Source organism: Salvelinus fontinalis, chromosome 19 (assembly GCF_029448725.1).
Source record: "Salvelinus fontinalis isolate EN_2023a chromosome 19, ASM2944872v1, whole genome shotgun sequence".
NCBI classification, from domain to species: domain Eukaryota; kingdom Metazoa; phylum Chordata; class Actinopteri; order Salmoniformes; family Salmonidae; genus Salvelinus; species Salvelinus fontinalis.
The window spans coordinates 25513207-25533945 of NC_074683.1; the positions used below are offsets into that span (position 1 = coordinate 25513207).

The 20739-nt window shown below is 39.2% G+C and overlaps 1 protein-coding gene across 1 annotated transcript in view; it reads left to right on the forward strand.

The window, feature by feature from the left end:
• The window catches only part of LOC129817045 (zinc finger protein 385B-like), a 178891-nt gene that overhangs the window by 123393 nt on the left and 34759 nt on the right, over nt 1–20739 (forward strand). Inside the window, exon 2 of the mRNA XM_055872028.1 lies at nt 14556–14666. Coding sequence (XP_055728003.1) covers nt 14556–14666 — 111 coding nt within the window. The remainder of the gene's footprint in view (nt 1–14555; nt 14667–20739) is intronic.

A 20739-nucleotide genomic window follows, 5' to 3' on the forward strand; every position in this document is an offset into this window, starting at 1 on the left:
ACAATTACAGTATGGAACCATACACGATAACAAGTGGATAACAATATAGCACCATACACAATTACAGTATGGAACCATACACGATAACAATATAGCACCATACACAATTACAGTATGAACCATACACGATAACAATATAGCACCATACACAGATAACAATATAGACCATACACAATTACAGTATAGGAACCATACACGATAACAATATAGCACCATACACAATTACAGTATGAACCATACACGATAACAATATAGCACCATACACGATTACAATATAGAACCATACACGATAACAGTATGACACCATACACGATAACAATATAGCACCATACACAATTACAGTATGGAACCATACACGATAACAATATAGCACCATACACAATTACAGTATGGAACCATACACGATAACAATATAGCACCATACACAATTACAGTATGAAACCATACACGATAACAATATAGCACCATACACAATTACAGTATGAAACCATACACGATAACAATATAGCACCATACACGATAACAATATAGCACCATACACAATTACAGTATGGAACCATACACGATAACAATATAGCACCATACACAATTACAGTATGAAACCATACACGATAACAATATAGCACCATACACAATTACAGTATGAAACCATACACGATAACAATATAGCACCATACACGATAACAATATAGCACCATACACAATTACAGTATGGAACCATACACGATAACAATATAGCACCATACACAATTACAGTATGGAACCATACACGATAACAATATAGCACCATACACAATTACAGCATGAAACCATACACGATAACAATATAGCACCATACACGATAACAATATAGCACCATACACAATTACAGTATGGAACCATACACGATAACAATATAGCACCATACACAATTACAGTATGGAACCATACACGATAACAATATAGCACCATACACAATTACAGCATGAAACCATACACGATAACAATATAGCACCATACACAATTACAGTATGGAACCATACACGATAACAATATAGCACCATACACAATTTATTTTTTTTTATTTTTTTTATTTTTTTTCTGGGGGGGTGGATCAGCTTAATATTGCGGAAAGAATGTTGCTTCCAATGTAATTGTCTGCATCATTTCCAATCCCCCATATTTTTTGGGTAAATATATATATCCATTCATGTATGCATACATATACACATATATACATACACATACCTATATAGACATACATACTTTTTTAAAGAGTATACCTTTATTATTATTCCCCGCAAACCCTACCACCGATCCCCCAATTGGAGTAAACTGATAAACATTTCTGTTTTTACCTTCAATTTATACATCTTATACACATTTTACAGACACAGTCCACTTTATAATAGTTCTCTCTTGTTTGTTCTTAGTCCTTCCTCTATTTCTGTTGTCCATCCAGTTTGATTTCCACTTGTAACTGTGCTATTTCACAATAGTTCGCACCTATACACATTTCACAGATCCCGTATGCCCTACATTGTTTATCTTGTTATTAGTCCCACCCTTCAGCTCCACTCAACCTTTCCCATCTATCTTCCAACATCATCCATTTCGGATTTTTATTTGCCATATATTTTTCAACTGTGCTGTGATGCTTCACAAAAGATTTGAATCTTCCTATTCTCATAGCTTCCACGGATTGTAAATTAAAAATAAACATTTTTGCTAAAATAATTATTATATTATTGATTGATTGACTTTGGCTTTTCAAATCCCCCAGTATTGCTATCTGTAGCGTTAGTTCTACGCAAATGTTGCAATTCTTCAACCATTCCTGGACCTGTGACCAAAAACGAGTTACATGCGGACAATACCAAAATAAATGGTCTAATGACTCTGCCTCCTCACAGTAGAATCTACAGAGCTGGGAAGATTGTATCCCCCATATATATAACATTCTATTAGTTGCAAGAATTTTGTACAATAATTTAAATTGAAAAATTCGAAGTTTTGAATCCGGCGTTGTTTTGCGTATCAATTCATAAACCATGTGCCATGGAATGGGTACATCGAAAATCTCTTCCCAACTATTTTGCAATTTATATGGCACAGCTGTAAGTTTTTTGGTCCTTAAATGAAATTGGTATATGTTTTTATTTATCACACTTTTCTTTAACCATTTATGTTCTTTAATATAAGGCCGACATACAAGTTCCTTACTTTTATCCCCTTCCACCTGCCTCTTCCATTTTTGTGGTAATGCCGCAATTAATTGGTTGTAATTTTGGGTAGAGCAGACATTTCCATATGTCTGTGTTAGCTGCATGTGTGACATTACTCCACCAGTCCTATTTATGATATCATTCACAAAAATTATACATTTTTTAAACATTTCTTCGATAAATACAGTTTTTTTATCAATTACTATATTTGAATTTAACCACAAGATTTGTTGTACTATTTGTTCCGTCCTTTCAGGTGGATTAAACTGAAATTGCAACCAACTTTCTAAGGCTTGTTTAAAAAATAAAGATATTTTGGAAATTATTTCCTTTTCAAGCAACCGAAAGTGAGCAGGTGTAATCTGAATAAAGGGAAAAAGGCCCTTCTTGAACATAGGATGAGACATTCGTACCAATCTACTAGAGAACCAGTTTGGATTTAAGTATAACTTTTGTATGACTGATGCCTTTAGTGAGAGGTCTAATGCTTTAATATTTAATAATTTCTGCCCTCCGAATTCATATTCGTTATATAAATAGGCCCTTTTAATTTTATCTGGCTTGCCGTTCCAAATAAAATTGAATATTTTTTGTTCATATAATTTAAAAAGCAGGTCACTAGGTGTAGGCAAAACCATAAGCAAATAGGTAAACTGTGATATGATTAAAGAGTTAATCAGGGTGATTTTCCCACAAATAGACAGGTATTTTCCTTTCCATGGTAGCAAGATCTTATCTATTTTTGCTAACTTTCTATACAAATTTATTGGAGTGAGATCATTTCTTTCTTTTGGGATTTGTATACCGAGTATGTCCACATCACCGTCAGACCATTTAATTGGTAAACTACATGGCAATGTAAAATGTGTATTTTTTAGTGATCCAATACGTAATATGGTACATTTATCATAATTTGGTTTTAATCCAGAGAGGATAGCAAATGTATCTAGATCCTCTAAGAGGCCGTGGAGAGTTTCTAGTTGTGGTTTTAAAAGAAAACATGAATCATCAGCGTACAATGACACCTTAGTTTTTAGGCCCTGGATTTCTAATCCCTTAATATTAATGTTTGATCTCATTTTAACAGCTAACATTTCGATGGCAATAATAAATAGATATGCCGATAGTGGACAACCTTGTTTTACTCCTCTAGATAGTTTAAAACTTTCTGAGATGTAGCCATTATTTACTATTTTACACCTAGGGTTACTATACATAATTTTTACCCATTTTATAAGAGATTCCCCAAAATTGAAATATTCTAGGCATTTATATATAAACTCCAGTCGTACTTTATCAAAAGCCTTTTCAAAATCAGCTATGAAAACCAGGCCTGGTGTCCCCGATATTTCATAGTGTTCCATTGTTTCCAGTACTTGCCTTATATTATCTCCAATGTATCGTCCATGTAAAAAACCTGTCTGATTAGGATGAATAATATCTGACAAAACTTTTTTTATTCTATGCGCCAAGCATTTTGCTAGGATTTTTGCATCACAACACTGAAGTGTAAGAGGTCTCCAATTTTTTAAATGGACTGGATCTTTATATATACCACTTGGGTCCTGTTTCAGTAATAGCACCATACACAATTACAGTATGGGACCATACACGATAACAATATAGCACCATACACAATTACAGTATGGAACCATACACGATAACAATATAGCACCATACACAATTACAGTATGGAACCATACACGATAACAATATAGCACCATACACAATTACAGTATGGAACCATACACGATAACAATATAGCACCATACACAATTACAGTATGGAACCATACACGATAACAATATAGCACCATACACAATTACAGTATGGGACCATACACGATAACAATATAGCACCATACACAATTACAGTATGGAACCATACACGATAACAATATAGCACCATACACAATTACAGTATGGAACCATACACGATAACAATATAGCACCATACACAATTACAGTATGGGACCATACACGATAACAATATAGCACCATACACAATTACAGTATGGAACCATACACGATAACAATATAGCACCATACACAATTACAGTATGGAACCATACACGATAACAATATAGCACCATACACAATTACAGTATGGAACCATACACGATAACAATATAGCACCATACACAATTACAGTATGGAACCATACACGATAACAATATAGCACCATACACAATTACAGTATGGAACCATACACGATAACAATATAGCACCATACACAATTACAGTATGGAACCATACACGATAACAATATAGCACCATACACAATTACAGTATGGAACCATACACGATAACAATATAGCACCATACACAATTACAGTATGGAACCATACACGATAACAATATAGCACCATACACAATTACAGTATGGAACCATGCACGATAACAATATAGCACCATACACAATATTGACAATAACACATCACATGTACAATGTTATTACCACCTACTTTAGATGTTTCATTCCCTTTGTCTTTGTGTCTCTTTATAACACCACCATGACCATGCCGTTGTCAGAGTAATGACTATAGGTACACTGCATAAGTGCCCTCTTTAAGGTCTTCTGATCTGGAGGCTTAAATGATTCTCAGGTGCTGCTGCTGCTTACAGTAATTGAATCAAGTTGTATACTGTGTGTGTGTGGATGGTGTGGGTGGGCAGCATCAAGCCTTGGCACTTATCCTGATATTAAAAGCCTTCTTATTAGTTAAAGGAAGGAGAGGTGGTGGCCTCTAACTGGCAATATCCTCCTGGCCTGACTGTTATAACCTGTAAAGTCTGCATCCCAAGTGGCACCCTATTCCTTTTCCTCAGGGTGCTTTTTAGTCGTTCAGTTTGTGTCATTCTTTTGGTTTTTATCTTATGTTGGTTGTGTAGTAAATATTTCCGCTTTTATTTTCATTGTTTTTTATTTGTTTTTTCCTGTAAAGCACTTTGCGTTGCATTCCATGTCTGAAATGTGCTGTATAAATAACGCTTGATTTGATTTGATTCCCTAGCTCTAAGGGCTCTGTTCAAAAGTAGAGCACTGTGTAGCACTGTCAATAGAGTGCCATTTTGGAGTGGAAGCAGCCTTGTAAAGTCTTAATGGATTGGATGGCTTGGTGGTTGCTGGCTCTGATCGTGTGGGTAAACAACATTGTGACACCACTTCTGTGTGTGTGTGTGTGTGTGTGTGTGTGTGTGTGTGTGTGTGTGTGTGTGTGTGTGTGTGTGTGTGTGTGTGTGTGTGTGTGTGTGTGTGTGTGTGTGTGTGTGTGTGTGTGTGTGCGTGTGCGCGCGCGTGCGTGCGTGCGCGGTAGAGACATAGTGAGTGAGAGAGAGGGGGGTTGGATAGATGGAGGGACAAAGAACAGAGAGGGGGCATATAGCTCAGACCTTTTGTACATCCTCACGGAAGCACACACTCTCTCTCTTTGCACTCTCTTTCTCCCCTCCTTTTCTCTCTCTCTCCAGACTAGACAGTTCCTGTGAGCTCTTCAAAGAAAGCTAACATGGAATAACTAATGGCATAGATAGAATGGTGGATAACTAATGATATACATATAATGGTAGGACAACTAACTAATGGCATAGATATAATGGTAGGATAACTAATTGTATATATAGAATGGTAGGATAACCAACTAATGGCATACATAGAATGGTAGCATAACTAACTAACTGCATAGATAGAATGGTAGGATAACTAATGCCATATATAGAATGGTAGGATAACTAACTAACAGCGTATATAGAATGGTAGAATAACTAACTAATGGCATAGATAGAATGGTAGAATAACTAATGGCATACATAGCATGGTAGAATAACTAATGGCATACATATAATGGTAGAATAACTAACTAATGGCATAGATAGAATGGTAGAATAACTAATGGCATACATAGCATGGTAGAATAACTAATGGCATACATAGAATGGTAGAATAACTAATGGCATACATATAATGGTAGAATAACTAATGGCATACATATAATGGTAGAATAACTAACTAATGGCATAGATAGAATGGTAAAATAACTAATGGCATACATACCATGGTAGAATAACTAATGGCATACATAGAATGGTAGAATAACTAATGGAATACATATAATGGTAGAATAACTAATGGCATACATAGAATGGTAGAATAACTAATGGCATAGACAGAATGGTAGAATAACTAACTAATGGCATAGATAGAATGGTAAAATAACGAATGGCATACATAGCATGGTAGAATAACTAATGGCATACATAGAATGGTAGGATAACGAACTAATGGCATACATAGAATGGTAGAATAACTAATGGCATACATAGCATGGTAGAATAACTAATGGCATACATAGAATGGTAGAATAACTAATGGAATACATATAATGGTAGAATAACTAATGGCATACATAGAATGGTAGAATAACTAATGGCATAGACAGAATGGTAGAATAACTAACTAATGGCATAGATAGAATGGTAAAATAACGAATGGCATACATAGCATGGTAGAATAACTAATGGCATACATAGAATGGTAGGATAACGAACTAATGGCATACATAGAATGGTAGAATAACTAATGGCATACATAGCATGGTAGGATAACTAATGGCATACATAGAATGGTAGGATAACTAATGGCATAGATAGAATGGTAGGATAACTAATGGCATACATAGAATGGTAGAATAACTAATGGCATAGATAGAATGGTAGAATAACTAATGGCATAGATAGAATGGTAGGATAACTAATGGCATACATAGAATGGTAGGATAACTAATGGCATACATAGAATGGTAGAATAACTAATGGCATAGATAGAATGGTAGAATAACTAGTGGCATACATATAATGGTAGAATAACTAGTGGCATACATAGAATGGTAGGATAACTAATGGCATACATAGAATGGTAGAATAACTAACTAATGGCAAACATAGAATGGTAGGATAACTAATGGCATAGATAGAATGGTAGGATAACTAATTGTATACATAGAATGGTAGGATAACTAGTGGCATACATAGAATGGTAGAATAACGAATGGCATAGATAGAATGGTAGAATAACTAGTGGCATACATAGAATGGTAGGATAACTAATGGCATACATAGAATGGTAGAATAACTAACTAATGGCATAGATAGAATGGTAGAATAACTAATGGCATGCATAGAATGGTAGGATAACTAATTGTATACATAGAATGGTAGGATAACTAATGGCATAGATAGAATGGTAGGATAACTAATGGCATACATAGAATGGTAGGATAACTAATGGCATAGATAGAATGGTAGGATAACTAATGGCATACATAGAATGGTAGGATAACTAATGGCATACATAGAATGGTAGAATAACTAATGGCATACATAGAATGGTAGGATAACTAATGGCATACATAGAATGGTAGAATAACTAATGGCATACATAGAATGGTAGAATAACTAATGGCATACATAGAATGGTAGGATAACTAATGGCATACATAGAATGGTATGATAACTAATGGCATACATAGAATGGTAGAATAACTAATGGCATACATAGAATGGTAGAATAACTAATGGCATACATAGAATGGTAGGATAACTAATGGCATACATAGAATGGTATGATAACTAATGGCATACATAGAATGGTAGGATAACTAATGGCATACATAGAATGGTAGGATAACTAATGGCATACATAGAATGGTAGGATAACTAATGGCATACATAGAATGGTAGGATAACTAATGGCATACATAGAATGGTAGGATAACTAATGGCATACATAGAATGGTAGAATAACTAATGGCATAGATAGAATGGTAGAATAACTAGTGGCATACATATAATGGTAGAATAACTAGTGGCATACATAGAATGGTAGGATAACTAATGGCATACATAGAATGGTAGAATAACTAACTAATGGCAAACATAGAATGGTAGGATAACTAATGGCATAGATAGAATGGTAGGATAACTAATTGTATACATAGAATGGTAGGATAACTAATGGCATAGATAGAATGGTAGGATAACTAATGGCATACATAGAATGGTAGGATAACTAATGGCATACATAGAATGGTAGGATAACTAATGGCATACATAGAATGGCAGAATAACTAATGGCATACATAGAATGGTAGAATAACGTTAATTGATTCTCTGGCCAAGAACAACTTGCCTCTCGATATACTGTATTTTTGTATTTGTTCCCTCTTCTGTGGAGTCCTGATCTCATTATTCTATGTGAGATGGCGATAGGTAGGAGAGATGGCATCAAATATGTAATGTGGCCTAATATGTTATTATTCAACTGTATGTTAGTTGGCAATAGGTAGGAGAGATGGCATCAAATATGTAATGTGGCCTTCGTTCAGTCTCCATGTGATTTGGTAGTGGGGATCAGGCTCACGTCGAGGTGTCGGAAGCTTGTTGTTATTTTCTATGTACTGTAGGATGTTTGTCTGACAGCAGTAGTTATGATGAACTATGAATGAATACCATTAAAGACTACTCTAGGAATGTCTTGGTGGTCGAAACTTTCAAATGTATTTTTTACTACAGCCTTACCAAAGCCCATGTGATATGTTATCAAATATTTTCCTACCTGGTGTTCTCTGAGCTACAGAGAAATGAGCTGTGTTCTCTCATGTATTATTAGAATAGTCACGTTCACACTGCACACTGCCCAGGGTTAGTGAATGCCTGAGCGAAAGGAGGGTTAGTTTTAACCCAGTGTTAAGGATAGCCCTGGGCTAAGAACATGCAGTGTGAAAAGACCTTTTTAAGGGCCTTTTAAAACATACAGTCCACTTATTAACAGAGGGTTCTGTAACGATTGTCGTCGGGAGAAGGAAAAGAGGACCAAGGTGCAGCATGGTAAGTGTTCATATTACTTTTGATAAAATACGAAACACTTGACAAAACAATAAAACCGACAAACAAACAGTTCTGTAAGGTAACGAAACACAAAACAGAAAACAACCACCCACAAACACAGGTGGGAACAGGCTACCTAAGTATGGTTCTCAATCAGAGACAACGATAGACAGCTACTTCTGATTGGGAACCATACCAGGACAAACACATAGAAATACAAAACAAGGGCAACATAGAACACCAGACATAGAATGCCCACCCAAACTCATGCCCTGACCAACCAAAATAGAGACATAAAAGGATCTCTACGATGAGGGCATGACAGGTTCATTCACAAAGAAGGCCCAAGTGGTTTTTCTTTCAGTTTCAATGTGTTTGTGTAACTACAAGAGAAAGCTCTTATAAGCACAAGCAAATCAATGGAGGTGATTCATCTTCCATTTCCACGATCCTGGAGTCCTTTACATGTGCTTTGTCCTCACAGTTCATTGTTTGTCATGGTTAATTATACACACATGCTTTAAGTAAATTATTACCCTTTGTTCTTTTACCAATCTGAGTATCTAATATGTCTTTAACACCTTTCTCTGGAGATGAGCGTCACTGGGTAGTGAACACTACCAGTCCTCCTTTAAGGTGTTCACTATCTACCCATTCTGCTCTCCACTGACCCTGGAGTGTTGCTTGGCTGTGGGAACCACCTAATGTATTACAGTAGATGGAAGGGAGATCTCTCTCTCCCCCTCTCTCTCTCTCTCTCTCTCTCTCTCTCTCTCTCTCTCTCTCTCTCTCTCTCTCTCTCTCTCTCTCTCTCTCTCTCTCTCTCTCTCTCTCAATTCAATTCAATTCAATTCAAGGGGCTTTATTGGCATGGGAAACATGTGTTAACATTGCCAAAGCAAATGAGGTAGACAATACACAAAAGTGAAACAAACAAAACGAATTAACAGTAAACATTACACATACAGAAGTTTCAAAACAATAAAGACATTACGAGTGTCATATTAAATATATACAGTGTTGTAACAATGTACAAATGGTTAAAGCACACAAGTTAAAATAAGTAAGCATAAATATGGGTTGTATTTACAATGGTGTTTGTTTTTCACTGGTTGCCCTTTTCTTGTGGCAACAGGTCACAAATCTTGCTGCTGTGATGGCACACTGTGGAATTTCACCCAGTAGATATGGGAGTTTATCAAAATTGGATTTGTTTTCGAATTCTTTGTGGATCTGTGTGATCTGAGGGAAATTTGTGTCTCTAATATGGTCATACATTGGGCAGGAGGTTAGGAAGTGCAGCTCGGTTTCCACCTCATTTTGTGGGCAGTGTGCACATAGCCTGTCTTCTCTTGAGCGCCATGTCTGCCTACGGCGGCCTTTCTCAATAGCAAGGCTATGCTCACTGAGTCTGTACATAGTCAAAGCTTTCCTTAAGTTTGGGTAAGTCACAGTGGTCAGGTATTCTGCCACTGTGTACTCTCTGTCTAGGGCCAAATAGCATTCTAGTTTGCTCTTTTTTTTTGTTAATTCTTTCCAATGTGTCAAGTAATTATCTTTTTGTTTTCTCATGATTTGGTTGGGTCTAATTGTGCTGTTGTCCTGGGGCTTTGTGGGGTGTGTTTGTGTTTGTGAACAGAGCCCTAGGACCAGTTTGCTTAGGGGACTCTTCTCCAGGTTCATCTCTCTGTAGGTGATGGCTTTGTTATGGAAGGTTTGGGAATCGCTTCCTTTTAGGTGGTTGTAGAATTTAACGGCTCTTTTCTGGATTTTGATAATTAGTGGGTATCGGCCTAATTCTGCTCTGCATGCATTATTTGGTGTTCTGCATTGTACGCGGAGGATATTTTTGCAGAATTCTGCATGCAGAGTCTCAATTTGGTGTTTGCCCCATTTTGTGAAATCTTGGTTGGTGAGCGGACCCCAGACCTCACAACCATAAAGGGCAATGGGCTCTATGACTGATTCAAGTATTTTTAGCCAGATCCTAATTGGTATGTTGAAATTTATGTTCCTTTTGATGGCATAGAATGCCCTTCTTGCCTTGTCTCTCAGATCGTTCACAGCTTTGTGGAAGTTACCTGTGGTGCTGATGTTTAGGCCGAGGTATGTATAGTTTTTTGTGTGCTCTAGGGCAACGGTGTCTAGATGGAATTTGTGGTCCTGGCGACTGGACCTTTTTTGGAACACCATTATTTTGGTCTTACTGAGATTTACTGTCAGGGCCCAGGTCTGACAGAATCTGTGCAGAAGATCTAGGTGCTGCTGTAGTCCCTCCTTGGTTGGTGACAGAAGTACCAGATCATCAGCAAACAGTAGACATTTGACTTCGGATTCTAGTAGGGTGAGACCGGGTGCTGCAGACTGTTCTAGTGCCCGCGCCAATTCGTTGATATATATGTTGAAGAGGGTGGGGCTTAAGCTGCATCCCTGTCTCACCCCACGACCCTGTGTGAAGAAATGTGTGTGTTTTTTGCCAATTTTAACCGCACACTTGTTTGTGTACATGGATTTTATAATGTCGTATGTTTTACCCCCAACACCACTTTCCATCAATTTGTATAGCAGACCCTCATGCCAAATTGAGTCGAAGGCTTTTTTGAAATCAACAACATCAGCAGCATACCACCCTGCATACCACTGCTGGCTTGCTTCTGAAGCTAAGCAGGGTTGGTCCTAGTCAGTCCCTGGATGGGAGACCAGATGCTGCTGGAAGTGGTGTTGGAGGGCCAGTAGGAGGCACTCTTTCCTCTGGTCTAAGAAATATCCCAATGCCCCAGGGCAGTGATTGGGGACACTGCCCTGTGTAGGGTGCTGTCTTTCGGATGGGACGTTAAACGGGTGTCCTGACTCTCTGAGGTCATTAAAGATCCCATGGCACTTATCGTAAGAGTAGGGGTGTTAACCCCGGTGTCCTGGCTAAATTCCCAATCTGGCCCTCAAACCATCATGGTCACCTAATAATCCCCAGTTTACAATTGGCTCATTCATCCCCCTCCTCTCCCCTGTAACTATTCCCCAGGTCGTTGCTGCAAATGAGAACCTGTTCTCAGTCAACTTACCTGGTAAAATAACGGTAAAATTAAAAATAAAAAAATAAAAAATGAGAAGACTTTGCCTTTGTTTTGGTTTGTTTGGTTGTCAATTAGGGTGTGTAGGGTGAATACATGGTCTGTTGTACGGTAATTTGGTAAAAAGCCAATTTGACATTTGCTCAGTACATTGTGTTCATTGAGGAAATGTACGAGTCTGCTGTTAATGATAATGCAGAGTATTTTACCAAAGTTACTGTTGACGCATATTCCACGGTAGTTATTGGGGTCAAATTTGTCTCCACTTTTGTGGATTGGGGTGATCAGTCCTTGGTTCCAAATATTGTGGAAGATGCCAGAGCTAAGGACGATGTTAACCTCTCTGGGATAGATGGGACGCTTGCGTCCCAACAGCCATGTCAAAATGTAGAGCGCCAAATTCAAAAAAATTATATAAAATTAAACTTGATTAAATCACACATATAAGATATCAAATTAAAGCTACACTCGTTGTGAATCCAGCCAACATGTCAGATTTCAAAAAGGCTTTTCGGCGAAAGCATAAGATGCTATTATCTGATGATAGCCCAATGTAAACAAGAGAGTGTAGCCTATTTCAACCATGCTAGCGCTACTCAAAACGCTAATATAAAATATAAAACATGCATTACCTTTGACGAGATTCTTTTGTTGGCACTCCAATATGTCCCATAAACATCACAAATGGTCCTTTTGTTCGATTAATTCCATCCATATATATCCAAATTGTCCATTTATTTGGCGCCGTTGTACCAGGAAAAACAGCGTTCAATTTGAACAAAATCACGACACAATATCTAAAAAAAATTACCTCTAAACTTTGCCAAAACATTTCAAAGTACTTTTGTAATACAGCTTAAGGTATTTGTAAACGTTAATAATCGATCAAATTGAAGACAGGTCAATCTGTTTTCAATACAGGATATCAACAAACTCACGGAACATTTCACGTCTTGCCCAAATCTCAAACATAAACAAACGACGTCCCTCCACTTCCGGGTCAATATCTTGTTCACCTCACTAAGAAAAAACCTTAACCATTTTCCATACAATGGCGACATCCAGTGGAAGCAGTAGAAACTGCGCATTTACTGATTAGAATTCTGGTTTGCCCAAAACAATCCATTGAACATAGAGGAACTTAACAATAAAAAAGTTAGTCCTCAGGGTTTTGACTGCTATATAAGTTCTGTTATACTTACAGATATGATTCAAACAGTTTTAGAAACTTCAGAGTGTTTTCTATCCAAATCTACTAATTATATGCATATCTTATATTCTGGGGATGAGTAGCACGAAGTTGAAATTGCGCACGCTATTTTTCCCTAAGTGAAAATTCTGCACCCTATCATCAAGAAGTTAAAGAGTTTTAGTACAGCCAATTGGAATTTGTTGTCTGTATATTTGACCATTTCATTAAGGATACCATCAACACCACAGGCCTTTTTGGGTTGGAGGGTTTTTATTTTGTCCTGTAACTCATTCAAGGTAATTGGAGAATCCAGTGGGTTCTGGTAGTTTTTAATAGTTGATTCTAGTATTTGTATTTGATCATGTATATGTATTCTGCCACTGTGTACTCTCTGTTTAGGGCCAAATAGCATTCTAGTTTGCTCTGTTTTTTTGTTAATTCTTTCCAATGTGTCAAGTAATTATCTTTTTGTTTTCTCATGATTTGGTTGGGTCTAATTGTGCGTTGTCCTCGGGCTCTGTGGGGTGTGTTTGTGTTTGTGAACAGAGCCCTAGGACCAGCTTGCTTAGGGGACTCTTCTCCAGGTTCATCTTTCTGTAGGTGATGGCTTTGTTATGGAAGGTTTGGGAATCGCTTCCTTTTAGGTGGTTGTAGAATTTAACGGCTCTTTTCTGGATTTTGATAATTTGTGGGTATCGGCCTAATTCTGCTCTGCATGCATTATTTGGTGTTCTACGTTGTACACGGAGGATATTTTTGCAGAATTCTGCATGCAGAGTCTCAATTTGGTGTTTGTCCCATTTTGTGAAATCTTGGTTCGTGAGCGGACCCCAGACCTCACAACCATAAAGGGCAATGGGCTCTATGACTGTCTGTCTCTCTCTCTCTCTCTTTCCCATTCTCTCTCTCTCTCTCTCTCTCTCTCTCTCTCTCTCTCTCTCTCTCTCCCTCTCTCCCCCTCTGTCTCTCTCTCCCTCTCTCCCCCTCTCTCTCTCTCTCTCTCTCTCTCTCTCTCTCTCTCTCTCTCTCCCCCTCTGTCTCTCTCTCTCTCTCTCTCTGTCTCTCTCTCTCTCTCTCTCTGTCTCTCTCTCTCCCTCTCTCCCCCCCTCTCTCTCTCTCTCTCTCTCTCCCCCCATCTGTCTCTCTATCTCTCAAGAACCAGTGCAATACTTAAACATTACTCTCCTGTCTTCTTGTCTTCCAGATGGATCCAGTCCAGAAAGCTGTAATAAACCACACGTTTGGAGTCTCCATCCCTCCGAAGAAAAAACAAGTGATTTCCTGTAACATCTGTCAACTCCGCTTCAACTCAGATGTAAGTACAGTAACGTTACAAGACACCCTCTCGAAGAAAAACAGCGTGGTAAAGTGTGTATACAGTGTGTCTTTGGTTGCCAGGCTAGGACACTTTTCTGGTAGAAGACACTTAATGTTATACTGTTGTTACTGACTACTACATTGAGGAGAAAGTTCCTTAGTAAAAATCCATAAGAAAAAAATATTACATTAAAACAGGATCAAACCCATGAAACAGACATCTTAAACGTAGATAAGCCTAATTAAGTCAGACATATTATATCTCTGAGATTCAGGATAATAAAGAAAATAAAATGATGCTCTCTGTGCTGTGAATCCTTTAGGTCAAGCTAAGAGGACATCATATTTGTTAACAAGATGTTTACTACCTATTATTAGTTTCAATAGCCAATCAATCCACATGCTGTAGTGTAGAATAACAGACGTGCCTGAAATGTTCTTAGGAGCCTTTGTTCCCATTTCAACCAATCAATGGCCAATCCTGAGGGTGTTTCAAACATAGCCGGTGATGCATTGTGTACAAAATGGTTTGTGGTTGTTTTGTAGTGCAGACCAGACTAGTACTGGGCAGGTGGATAGTTTTAGACACAATATACCACAGTATGGCCTACTGTGACCAGACTGTTGTACTCTGTGGTAGTCCTAGGGAGTGGTCAGACTGGTGTACTCTATGGTAGTCCATAGGAAGTGGCCAGACTGTTGTACTCTGTGGTAGTCCATAGGAAGTGGCCAGACTGTTGTACTCTGTGGTAGTCCTAGGGAGTGGCCAGACTGTTGTACTCTGTGGTAGTCCATAGGAAGTGGCCAGACTGTTGTACTCTGTGGTAGTCCTAGGGAGTGGCCAGACTGTTGTACTCTGTGGTAGTCCATAGGAAGTGGCCAGACTGTTGTACTATGTGGTAGTCCATAGGAAGTGGCCAGACTGTTGTACTATGTGGTAGTCCATAGGAAGTGGTCAGACTGTTGTACTCTGTGGTAGTCCATAGGGAGTGGCCAGACTGTTGTACTCTGTGGTAGTCCTAGGGAGTGGCCAGACTGTTGTACTCTGTGGTAGTCCATAGGAAGTGGTCAGACTGTTGAACTCTGTGGTAGTCCTAGGGAGTGGTCAGACTGTTGTACTCTGTGGTAGTCCATAGGAAGTGGTCAGACTGTTGTACTCTGTGGTAGTCCATAGGGAGTGGCCAGACTGTTGTACTCTGTGGTAGTCCATAGGAAGTTGCCAGACTGTTGTACTCTGTGGTAGTCCATAGGAAGTGGCCAGACTGTTGTACTATGTGGTAGTCCATAGGAAGTTGCCAGACTGTTGTACTCTGTGGTAGTCCATAGGAAGTGGCCAGACTGTTGTACTCTGTGGTAGTCCATAGGAAGTGGTCAGACTGTTGTACTCTGTGGTAGTCCTAGGGAGTGGCCAGACTGTTGTACTCTGTGGTAGTCCTAGGGAGTGGCCAGACTGTTGTACTCTGTGGTAGTCCTAGGGAGTGGCCAGACTGTTGTACTATGTGGTAGTCCATAGGAAGTGGCCAGACTGTTGTACTCTGTAGTAGTCCATAGGAAGTGGCCAGACTGTTGTACTCTGTGGTAGTCCATAGGAAGATGCCAGACTGCTGTACTCTGTGGAAGTCCATAGGAAGTGGCCAGACTGTTGTACTCTGTGGTAGTCCATAGGAAGTGGCCAGACTGTTGTACTCTGTGGTAGTCCATAGGACATGGCCAGACTGTTGTACTCTGTGGTAGTCCATAGGAAGTGGCCAGACTGTTGTACTCTGTGGTAGTCCATAGGAAGTGGCCAGACTGTTGTAATCTGTGGTAGTCCTAGGGAGTGGCCAGACTGTTGTACTCTGTGGTAGTCCATAGGAAGTGGCCAGACTGTTGTACTCTGTGGTAGTCCATAGGGAGTGGCCAGACTGTTGTACTCTGTGGTAGTCCATAGGAAGTGGCCAGACTGTTGTACTCTGTGGTAGTCCATAGGAAGTGGCCAGACTGTTGTACTCTGTGGTAGTCCATAGGAAGAGGCCAGTCGGTTGCAAGGCATTATTGATGTGATATAAGGTAACAAAAGGTCCTGCCTATGTTAAAAGTGTTTTAAAAAAGTACAAAGTGTTTGTTAGGTGTTAAGCCAGCGTTAAAATATGCTTAAAATGATTCAACTACAAAAAAAGTGATTGTGATTGTGTTGAATTGTGTTTTGGAAATATAGATTCAGTACATAAATGTGTAGGCAGCTTAACATACCCTGTCCCTCTGCTCAATTTACCCCATACCCAGGGTAAGTTGTGCCAGGAGACCACTTTTTTGGGACAAGCTATGTTTTCAAAACTGTAATGTTTACATGAATTCAGATTTTTTTCTGAAATCTGTTACGGGTTCGGTCTTATGTAGCAAAATTGGAAATTGTGTTTTTTACATTGGATAAAAGTAGAGACTCAGAGCTAGAAAATGGCATATCATACACTACAGTTGAGGAACATTGGGAAAGTAGTTCTGCTTTGAAAGTTGATACATTTGTAATCTCCCTTTTGAGAAAATGACCCTTGAATGTTTTGGTAAACCTACTGGAGAGTTCCTCTTTGTCGACACCCATTCAGCATTGTTCACACCCTCTTAAGCCTTATCCCCACCCATCTCTTTAAGGATTCACATATGAGGTCATGTACTAAACAACCAAAGATTGCAAGGCTAAAGGCTGGTTTATCGACAGTTGTCGCATCATGAACATTCTATTGTCGTCTGACATCAAACTTGTCGTTGTCGTTATGAAAAAGTATAAACACAAAAACTACAGTTTGCGTGACATCAGCAGCCTGGTGGTCCAAAACAGCATAACTAGTGTATTTTAACACCAATAAATCCACCTGTCAATCTAACAAACCAGGCAACTAAAATAACCTTTCTAAACAATGTTTTGGTAAATTTCTAGCTTGTTAGCTAGCTAGCTAATGTTAAGTTAGCTGGCTAGCCAGTTCAAATAATGACCATATCATATAGCTGACAACGTCTTTACTTTAGCTCATTTGTCTTCATTATTACAGAAAATAAACTCACAAGAGACTAGTCAAGGATCATATCACCTCTACCTTACCTGACACCCTAGACCCACTTCAATTTGCTTACCGCCCCAATAGATCCACAGACGATGCAATCACCATCGCACTGCACACTGCCCTATCCCATTTGGACAAGAGGAATACCTATGTAAGAATTCTGTTCATTGACTATAGCTCAGCATTCAACACCATAGTATCCTCCAAGCTCATCATTAAGCTTGGGGCCCTGGGTTTGAACCCCGCCCTGTGCAACCGCCCCCAGGTGGTGAAGGTAGGAAACAACACCTCCACTTCGCTGATCCTCAACACTGGGGCCCCACAAGGATGTGGGCTTAGCCCCCTCCTGTACTCCCTGTTCACCCATGACTGCGTGGGCCTGGGAGTGTGGTGCCAGGAAAATAACCTCTCACCCAACATCAAAAAAACAAAGGAGCTGATCGTGGACTTCAGGAAACAGCAGAGGGAGCACCCCCCTATCCACATTGACGGGACAGTAGTGGAGAAGGTGGAAAGTTTTAAGTTCTTCAGTGTACACATCACGGACAAACTGAAATAGTCCATCCACACAAACAGTGTGGTGAAGAAGGTGCAACAGCGCCTCTTCAACCTCAGGAGGCTGAAGAAATTTGACTTGGCCCCTAAAACACTCACACACTTTTACAGATGCACAATTGAGAGCATCCTGTCTGGCTGTATCACCGCAACCGCAGGGCTCTTTAGAGGGTAGTGAGGTCTGCCCAACGCATCACCGGGGGCAAACTCCCTTCCCTCCAGTACACCTACAGCACCCGTTGTCACAGGATAGCCAAAAAGATCATCAAGGACAACAACCACCCGAGCCACTGCCTGTTTACCCCTCTATCATCTAGAAGGCGAGGCCAGTGCAGGTGCATCAAAGCTGGGACCGAGAGACTTATATCTCAAGGTTTCTATCTCAAGGCCGTCAGTTAAATAGCCATCACTAGCACATTAGAGACTGCTTCCATTTGTTTACTTTAGATTTGTGTGTATTGTGAAATTGTTAGATATTACTTGTTAGATATTACTGCACTGTTAGAGCATTTCGTATTAACATCTGCTAAACATGTGTATGTGACAAATAATATTTGATTTGAAGGCGAGCCAATTACCGGAAATAGCTTACGGTTGTGAGTATGACGAAATAAAAGCAGGGCATTCTACCAGAGAATTTTAGAACTTGGACACTGTCTCGTTGGCCTAACGTTATATCCTAATTTGACTTTCGTGCAGGTCATGTTCTTCACATTACTGTATCTGGTAAACACATACTCTATCAAATAAAATCAAAGTTTATTTGTCACATGCACAGGATACAGCAGGTGTAGTGAAATGGTTACTTACATAGTGTAGTATTTTGTTTAGACATGTAGCTAAACAATGAACCATAATTCCAACTCATAACGTTACTACCCTGCGTGAATCTGCAAGTAGCTAACCAACCAGGTTCAATGTTAGCTAGGCTATAACTAGCAATGCAAATGGCTCTGAGATACCAATAATATTACTACACAGATCATACACGTAGCGTTAGCTAGCGAGCCAGCCAGCTAACGTTAGCTAGCTAGCTAACAGTATGCTTTAACTTGAAATTAAAAATGAATTTCTGACAAAATTAGAAATGTATAATATCTGAAAATGTAGCTAGCTTGACTATCTTACCCATATACATGATGGATGCTTCTCCCTCTCTGTCACGGATGCCATGGTTGTACTCCGGAGACAGGTGTTTTATACAACAGCCTTCTGTTTGTTCTCTTTTCGACTCCCCTCTGCAAATTTGCAATCAAACACAATAATATTCTCCATCTCCTTAGCTATCATACTCTGATTCCACCGGGCCTTCCACTGATTTCAAAACTCCTCCAGAAAGTGGAGAGCAACATTTTTGCAGTTCTTCTACGTGATATCTTTAAAAAAAGCTGGGTTAGAAAGGATTACCTAGACATACTGACCAGCTCATGTTTTAGACAGAAGCGTGCTACATGGCAGACCAATCCAAACTCATCTTTCTGCATGTCCAGTCCATCCATTATGTCAGCCAATCATGGCTAGCGGGAAGGTTCCCGTCTTTTTCCGTGGCTAAACCAACTAGGCTCGTAATTTAACAATTGTATTCGTATTTACAGATGGCATACAAGTTTGTTATTAAGGCACATGAAAGTTCACATGTTCCAGAAGGCATTTCTGCCAAAAAACACATTTCGATTAATAAAAAGTTTACGTTCAAATGCCACTCCTGTGAAGTAGTGACATGCGACATATGCCTAGTTTCCTAAAAAGAGTCACATGTATGTAGATATCTTTGTTAGAAATAATACAATATTTACTCTGTAGTACCCAATAGGGAATGTTTTGGAGACCAAATTGTACAGGTGTACTACTTTGTAGTATTTGGTGACAGACGAAACATTATAATATACTAAGTATCCAGACCAAAGGAGATATGGTTCTGGGTGCTGAGATTACCAACTGTGTGGCCAGTCTATTGTGGTCTGTTTTCCCCCACAAGGAAGTGGTAATTACTTTCCGTGTTGCTGTGTTGTTCTCTCTCTGCTGGCCTTGATTAAGGCATTATAATAGGAGATAAATTATGTTGGCAGGGAGCCCAGTCTGATACAGGGGTCCAACTGTGAGGAGTAATTGAGGAAAGATTTCTCCAATGACACCCTATTCCCTATAAAGTACACTACTTTTGACCAGGGCCCATAGGGCTCTGGACAAAAGTAGTGCACTGGAATAGAGTACCATTTCAGACTCAGCATTGGGGATTTTATCACCAGGGTTTGTTGTTTGTCTTCTGTTGTGTTCTAGATCTAGATTGTAAGTAAACAGGAACAATTGTTGGCACGTTCTCTCCATCACGATCCCTAAACCACTGAAAGCTCCTGGATGTTTGAGAAACACATACTGTAGCTAGACATAATCAAATTGCTAGAGGGACTCAAGGTGTTCTTCTTCTCCCTCCCGTTGTTGTCCCCAGCTGGGTGTAATTGCTTGATTGTTATC